The sequence below is a fragment of the Macrobrachium nipponense genome, chromosome 33 (assembly GCF_015104395.2).
Source record: "Macrobrachium nipponense isolate FS-2020 chromosome 33, ASM1510439v2, whole genome shotgun sequence".
Classification (NCBI taxonomy): domain Eukaryota; kingdom Metazoa; phylum Arthropoda; class Malacostraca; order Decapoda; family Palaemonidae; genus Macrobrachium; species Macrobrachium nipponense.
In genome coordinates, this window is record NC_087219.1 from 67,428,511 (window position 1) to 67,436,831 (window position 8,321).

General features: G+C 39.0%; 1 protein-coding gene across 1 annotated transcript; it reads right to left on the reverse strand.

Moving 5' to 3' along the window:
* Positions 1–214: 214 nt before the first annotated feature.
* On the reverse strand, positions 215–1,267 carry LOC135202899 (uncharacterized). The gene has a single exon (XM_064232350.1). The coding sequence runs from the start codon at positions 1,265–1,267 to the stop codon at positions 215–217; it is 1,053 nt and encodes a 350-aa protein (XP_064088420.1).
* Positions 1,268–8,321: the final 7,054 nt, after the last annotated feature.

Genomic DNA, 8,321 nt, shown 5'->3' on the forward strand with positions numbered 1-8,321 from the left:
AAAGCTTGATGGGCTCTGGAATGTAAGGGCGGGGTTCCTGGAGGTACCAATTTTCAACTTGCTTTACTATCACAGCATCAACGGCGCGATTAGTGTGTCCGTTGTTGACGAGGACCTGGGCCGTTCGTTCCAGTTTGCTATGTGTGTCGCTCCAGGAAGAGCAGTGCGAGAGTGCCCTCCTGACGAAAGCGCTGATGGTGGAGTGCTTATACCTCTAAGGGCACTCGCTCTCTCTGTTCATACACATACCCAGGTTCGTCGGCTTTGTGTACACGTTCGTGCGGAATCTGGTGTCTTGCTGCTCGACAAGGATGTCGAGGAAGGGGAGGCGGCGGTCTTCGCAGTGTTCTATGGTAAAGGAAAGGCAGCTGTGATAATGAAATGCACATCGCAGCTGCTCTATCTTTACCTGGGAGTCGGCGCTGACGAAGCTGCCATCGATGTAGCGCAAATACATGCTTAGTTTGCTGGAATTCTGGAAGACCCTCTCTTCGACAGTGCCCGTGTAAAAATTGGGGAAGAGGACTCCAAGGGAGGAACCCATCGCCACCCTGTCGATCTGGGTGTACATGCGGCCGCGGTGGTCGGAAAAGGGGGCCATCTTAGTGCAGATATCCAGCAATGCACGAAGGGCATGTTCAGGGATGTTTAAGGGTGGTGTATCGGGGTCCCTGTATACCTTGTCCAAGATCATTTGAATGGTCTCATTGACCGGGACGTTGGTAAATAAGGACTCCACATCCATCGAAGCGATACATCTTCTGGAGGGCGTTACTCGTAAGGCTTCTAGGAACTCAGCTGACGACTTAGAGCTGTAAGTGTCCGGGACGTACAGGGTCAGAATGGTGTTAAGCTTCTTGGCCAACAGGTACGTAGGGGCAGGAATCTGGCTAATAATTGGGCGAAGGGGGCTCCCTTGCTTATGAGTCTTGACGTTCCTGTAGATGTACCCCAGGTTACGGTCGCCCGTGATAGGTGGTAGATGAAGGGCGTAAGAGGTGGCATTGACCGTCTCTATGATCCGATTTGCCTTACGTTTGATGTTGTCGACGGGGTTCTTGGTGATCCTGGTGAATTTTGTGGTGTCTGCTAGGATTTCTTCTATTTTCCGATGATATTCTTCAGTCTGCATAAGTACGAAGGCAGCAGTTTTGTCCACCCTGCATATAGTGACGTCCTCTCGTTTCCTTAACTGCTTGGCTGCTTCCCTCAGGTCACAGTCTGTGATAGCCTCGGCAAGCAGAAGTGGTTGAAGGGCTTCAGTCATCCGTAGGTTCCCAAGGTCTTCTTGCTTTTATCTGTAAAATTCAAATATATACACCTATTTTGACCCTGTATTTGACCATGACCTCTATAGGCGCTCTACTAGCCTGTTTAAGTAGCACAGAAAAAGCTGCTATTTGCAAAACAGAGAAGAATCTCTACAATTGTAACGCTGCTGAAGTAGCCATTACTCTTAATAAATAATAATAATAATAATATCCTTTATTTCAGCTCAGGGCTATATACATGGAATATACAAAATACAGACAGTAACATACACAATCTAGATTGTAGATACATATCTTGTTCAGATTATGGGAGATGATAAGCAGCGAAGATAAAGCAGCCGAGATAAATTTCCTCTCAATAGACTTGGTGTTGGATTTTGAGAAAAACAATATCCTGTTTGAACAGGTTAAGACCAGAGGGCGACCCAAATCCCTTGGCTTACAACCTAGTACGGGCTAAGGCAATTGAAATTGGACATTATTACTGTCGGCTCTTCAACTCTGTTTATAACACTCATTCTTGTATTCTGCTGTATTTTTTCTTATCATTCTCATTTCCTTATTAGACTAGTGAATAATTTATTGTATATAACTATAACATTGATAGAATTTTGCCCCTCTAAAATAGCATTTAAGCTTAAAGCAGTTTTATGTAATATTGACGAATTACCCTTCCTGAGAAGTCTTACATTTTGCCATGTAACTTTTGCTGGTACGATTACCAGTATTTCATGCTTTACAGATTCGTGTTGACTCTGCCCGTTGTGTGCCTACCCGGTGGATCCACAGTGCAATTTACTCAACTCTGCCAGTGCCTATATTGGGGGTATCATGTCCCAGTATGCCAGTGGCTCCACTGAATAGTGTTATTGTGTTTTGTTAATTTTTGTATGTGATCCTTATTCTTATGTTCATAATTTGATTTTGTAGGACAAGTGAATGCTTGCATTGTGGTGGCACTTTGCCTTGCTATTGTGATTAATAAAAGTAATGTCATCAGTGCCATGGAGTTAGTTAATGCTCCTGCAATTATATATATTCTGAGCACAGTTTCAGACATTATATTCAGTCCTTTTCTTGTTTAATAATTTTGGTTATTCCTGAAGTATGTACTCTTACTCTTCTGTTCATATTCAGCATACCATTATTCAGCAATTGCGTAGGTTGTGCACAAGGAAATGGCTTTGAGCATTCCACTGTATATATATTCTTACGTGTGAAGATCGTTTGGGGTGAAGAAAATTTTTAGTATATTTCAAATGCAGAGCTGAAATGGCTGATACCGGCTTCTAAACGAAATTATATAAAGGAAAAATCCGAATGGACTTACCTTTGAACATTTTAAGCAATGGGAATGGAAGGTCGCCATTGAAACCAGTCAGATTACATTGAATGTAATTTTGTTTACAAGAACTTACAGTAACTCACAAATGGTGTGGTGGGTAGAAAGGAAATATACACATTGGAAGGAATTTATCATTAAATCAATTAGCACTGATTCACTGTGGTGGGTAGCTCTAATTATTATCTGAGAATAGCTTAATGAAGCTTAGAGCAAGTCACAAGGGAAGCCTAGGCAGAAAACAAAATAGTTTGTTGAGAAGAATGGGAAATTTGAATATTGGAATAAACATTGAAAGTTTGGCTGAGAGAAACAGGTGCTGGCTGAATTTGCAACTTCTGGACGTATGATGCTCGAAGCAGACTTCCAACCAGCATAAAGTAAAAAAAGTGACTGCAGAGCAGTGGCGAATCTTGCCTGCTCGTTGTGGTCAGTAAGCAAGGGGTGTGTAGTTTTGGTTTTTGTCAGGCGTTTTTTGTTTGTGATTTGGTATGTAGATTTGATGCTTGTTTTGTGTTTTTTCATGTTGATGTTGTTTGTTGGTGTTGCGTTTTTGGTTGCTCCTGAAGTTTTTTTCGACGGCCACGTTAAAAGCACAGCTTATCGCTCTGATTGCATGCAAGCTTTTATGGTGAGTAAATGTGTTTGAGATTGTGTTTTTTGCCTTGATGAACCAGGTGTCCTATTGGTAGTTAAGTAACATAAAGGGGAAAGTGTTGCTGGGGGAAATTTGTAAGCCAGGAGTGGTTAAAGTAAATGTGGGGAAGTCTTTCTTGCTCTATTTTTTTTTAGCTTGAGATCCCACCACATAATATTTTTGGTGGTGTGGCTGTAACAGAACGATTGGGTCAGCGAGGTCAATATGACTGCTGAAGAGGTAAGGATGGAAAGGTTGGATGAGGTTAGGAGGCTTTGGGAGGAATTGTAGTCACTGAGGGAACCTAAGGTAACCGTGGAAATGGAGAGTAAGAGGTCGAAGATTGAGTGTGAGAAGCATAAGAGGGAATTGGTAGAGTTGAGAGGGATAATAAGGATTGCAGAAGAGGGAATGAAAGAGGAAGTGAAGGGTGCTGATGAGGGAATGATTGAGAAAGTGGATGAGAAGCTGGAGATGATAATGATTGCTGTGAGGGAAACGATGAAGGAACTTCTTGGAGAAGGGGCTGATGGAGGTAGGCTTCCCGGATCTTGTGGCAGACTTGGAGTGATAAAGAAGGTAGAAGACCAAGCGGATGAGAATACGAGTGATGAAGGCTGTGTATATGAGAGAGGTACCTCGATGTGCATGATACAAGGAATATGGCAGTAGGGATATAGTGGACTTTTTTTTAGGAAAATTACATATACTGCACAGCAAAGTATGGGGATAATAAGAGAGTTTGGGTTAGGGAGTTAGGGGAATTTTTTACATGACATTTGTTGAGTATGTATTGGATGAGTGTAAGGAATGTGTTGTACGAGAGTGTTAAGAGTAGGATTATGGAGCAGGATAGGAGAGCAAAGAGTTGAGTTAGGTATAGGAGGAAAAATGATTTTGAGGAGGCCAGAATGATTGTTGGTGATTCGTTGATGATGTATGTATATCGGTTAGAGGCATTAGCTTGAAAAAAGTTTGGGGATGAGTTTATAAATTTGTAATGTAAGGAGAAAGTAAGATGAACGAATGAGAGGTTAACATGGAATGATATCTTAGAGATAGCTGGGATTACGAGTTAGGTAGGTGTATGAAAGAGAGCAGAAGCATCATCGTCTGGACTGGAGTGAATGAGTGTGTGACTGAGTTTAAGAGCTATAGGGAGGCAGTGTTAGAAGGGCCGAGGCAAATGGCAGAGCGAGTGATTGATAGGAGCGTTAGAGCTAGTAATGTAAGTATAGAGAACCGTAAGAGAGATAGGAGTGCGATTGTCAGAAGGTTAGGGTCAGTTAGCAGTGATCGGGAGCAGAAGTGTTATAGATGTGGGAAAGCAGGGCATAAGAAGAATGAATGGTGTTGGGCATTACGAGCTTGTTTCAGGTGTGGGAAGATGGGACATTTAGTCAGTGAGTGTCAGAGATATAGGGAAATTAAATGTCACAGATGCATGTAGCTAATGGATGAACATTGTATGTATATATATATATATATATATAATATATATATATATATATATATATATATATATAATATAATTATATATATATATATATATATATATATATATATATTATATATATATATATATATATATATATATATATATCTATATATATATATCTATATATATATATATATATATATATATATATATATATATATATAATATATGATATATAATAAGAAATTTTTTTTATAAAAAAAAAATTTATATATATGATATATATATATATATATATATATTAGATATATATATGATATAGATATATATATTATATTATATAATATATATATATATCATATATATAATATATGTAATAAAAGGAGCCCATAAAAAACACCAAAAGGTAGAGAGAAAAGTACTATATTTCAGAGACTTGCTGTCTCTCTTCAGGTATATGAATGAGAAAAGTTTACAGAAAAGGTGGTATTATATACCAAGAGATTCGTCCACAAGTAAGCCAATTTATGGTCACCCCCGCTGCTAAATCTTCCTTTAATCTTCTTAAGCGTTGGTTGAATGAACACTGCGTCGACGATGTCGGATGTCCAATTCCCTTTTGAGATGTTCATTACCTGCTTCTCTTTTATTATTAAGGCCGATTCCATCATTTGACTCTTGTACCGCAGTTGCTGCTATAAATTACACGTGACATATTCCAGTTTATTCTATGGTTATGTTCATTTATATGATTGAAAATAGCCGAGTTCTGTTGTCCATACCTAACTGACCGTTTGTGTTGTATTAATCTCTGGGGAAGTGATTTACCTGTAAATCCGATGTAAGATTGGTCACAGTCCTGGCATGGGATCTCATATACCCCAGAGTCTTTGGGCGATGTCTTTTGTTGGACGTTAATCAGGGATTTGGCTAAGGTATTTGGGTAGGTAAATGCAAAAGGGTTGGATTTCCCAAGGGTGTGAGTTACTCTCTTAATCGTCTCCAGGTGGGGAATTTTTATTTTATGTTGGGTGTGTCTCTGGTCTTGTCTTTAGGGGTCGGTAGAAAATTACGTTTGCTTTTTGAATTGCTTTCTCAATTATATGGTCAGGATACTTTAAAGATGAAAGTTGCTTGCGAATTAGTTCAAATTCTTTTTCCAGGAAATCTGGGGAACAAATTCGTAAGGCTCTTAAGAATAGGTTGCTAGCTAGACCTATCTTGATGGTATTGTCATGATAGCTAAAATAGTGAATATATGAAAGTGAGAACGTTGGTTTTCTGTATATGGTAAATTTGTATTCTGTCGTGTCTCTGATTATTAAAACATCAAGAAAAGGAATTTTGTTGTCTGTTTCCCATTCAACTTTAAATTTGATGCTGGGCACTAATGCGTTTAATTTTGAGAGGAATTCATTAAAATTACCCCACTTATTATCCAAAATGTTAGTATGTCATCCACGTATCTCATCCACAGCATGTTTTTGGGTTTTATTGCATTTATTACTGTAGTTTCAAAGTATTCCATGTACAGATTGGCTAAAATAGGACTTAAAGGACTACCCATACTACACCCGAATTTTTGCTTGTAGAATGATTCCCCGAATGAAAATACGTTATTAGATGCACATAATTCAACTAACTTTATTATTTTGTCAAGTGCCAAAGGGAAATGATCTGAATAGGGGGATAATTTTTCCCTTAAAAACTGAAGAACGTCCTGTACTGGTACTTTTGTGAATAGGGAGTCTACGTCAAGGCTTAAAAGTTTTATGTTGTGAAGTGGTATATGTGCTTCTCTGAATTTGTGACAAAAGTCTTCCGAATGTTTGATGTGACTGGGAGAAAAAGTGCCTAAAAAAGGAGAAAGGAGGCCAGCTAACCATTTAGAAATTTTGTAATTGAAAGCTCCGGCGCATGAAACGATGGGTCTGAATGGAAGATTGTCTTTTGTGAGTTTTTTGGGAAGACACCATAAAAGTAGGGTAATTTAGGATTAATTACTTTAAATTTATCTAATAGTTCAATACTCTTTTTGTCTTGGCCAATTAATCTTACTTTCCGAAAAAATTCTGTGGGAACGTTGTTCTGGAGGGGATTTTCGTCAGTTTTTCGTAAGTATTTGTGTCGCTAAGGAGCTGGTTGATTTTTATTTTGTCGAGGTAGAAGTCTTTGTCCATTATTACAATTTTGCCGTCTTTGTCGGATCTACTTATTATAACATCTAACTTTTTTTAGCGAGTGGATGGCTATCATGAATCTGCGGGGAACAGGATATTTCTTATGAAGGTCAGTTAAAGCATTTAGTAACACTCCTTTTAAACATATCTCTTCACGGCTGTAGTTTTTGTCAGATATGAATTTATCAAAAGCCACTATGAAGTCTAGGTTGTTTTTGCGGTCTGGCATTAGGGCAAAGGATAAGCCTAAATTTAAAACTAAATGTTGATTTACAGTAAGGGGGGTGTTGGATAAGTTTAAAACTTTGTCTTGTTGTTCAAGATTATTCCATGCGCTATTATCTATTAGGTTATTTAACTTGCGTAAAAATCTGTTGGAATGAGTCACGCTATTATAGGCAGCAATGTCGGAACAGAATGAAATCAGATACCTGTATACGTGGTCCGTAGTGAGGAGGCGAAGATTAGATTGAGTTCCATATATCACTCTGCGTAGCACGAAGATGTCGTTTCTCGTATTGGTGATTCTTTCTTCCAGGAAAATCTTGTGTGATAGGGGGAAGGGGTTTGATTGCAGAGTCCATCTCCCGAATCCGTACATTTTTGGAAGTACTTGTTCTTTGAGGCATTCTTCCAAAAAAGTGTTTTTGGTTTTCAGACGGGTGAGTCTGTTCAGTTCTTTTTCAAACTTGCGGAAAACTGGCTTGACTTCTGGAAGTGAGTGAAGAATCGTGGAAAGGCGGTTGAATTCCATAATGGGCGGCTGACAATGACTGGTAAAAGTGTTCTGTAACAACAGAATTCCATCTAATAAAAGGAGCCCATAAAAACACCAAAATGTAGAGAGAAAAGTACTATATTTCAGAGACTGCTGTCTCTCTCTTCAGGTATATGAATGAGAAAAGTTTACAGAAAAGGTGGTATTTATACCAAGAGATTCGTCCACAAGTAAGCCAATTTAGGTCACCCCCGCTGATAATCTTCCTTTAATCTTCTTAAGCGTTGGTTGAATGAACACTGCGTCGACGATGTCGGATGTCCAATTCCCTTTTGAGATGTTCATTACCTGCTTCTCTTTTATTAAGGCCGATTCCATCATTTGACTCTTGTACCGGCAGTTGCTGCTATAAATTACACGTGACATATTCCAGTTTATTCTATGGTTATGTTCATTTATATGATTGAAAATAGCCGAGTTCTGTTGTCCATACCTAACTGACCGTTTGTGTTGTATTAATCTCTGGGGAAGTGATTTACCTGTAAATCCGATGTAAGATTGGTCACAGTCCTGGCATGGGATCTCATATACCCCAGAGTCTTTGGGCGATGTCTTTTGTTGGACGTTAATCAGGGATTTGGCTAAGGTATTTGGGTTAGGTAAATAAATTCGCAAAAGGTTTGGGGATTTCCCAAGGGTGTTGAAGCTTACTCTCTTAATCGTCTCCAGGTGGGG

What these genes read in the sequence shown, in the direction of transcription:
- LOC135202899 (XM_064232350.1), bottom strand. Translation starts at nt 1,267, where the DNA reads ATGACTGAAGCCCTTCAACCACTTCTGCTTGCCGAGGCTATCACAGAC.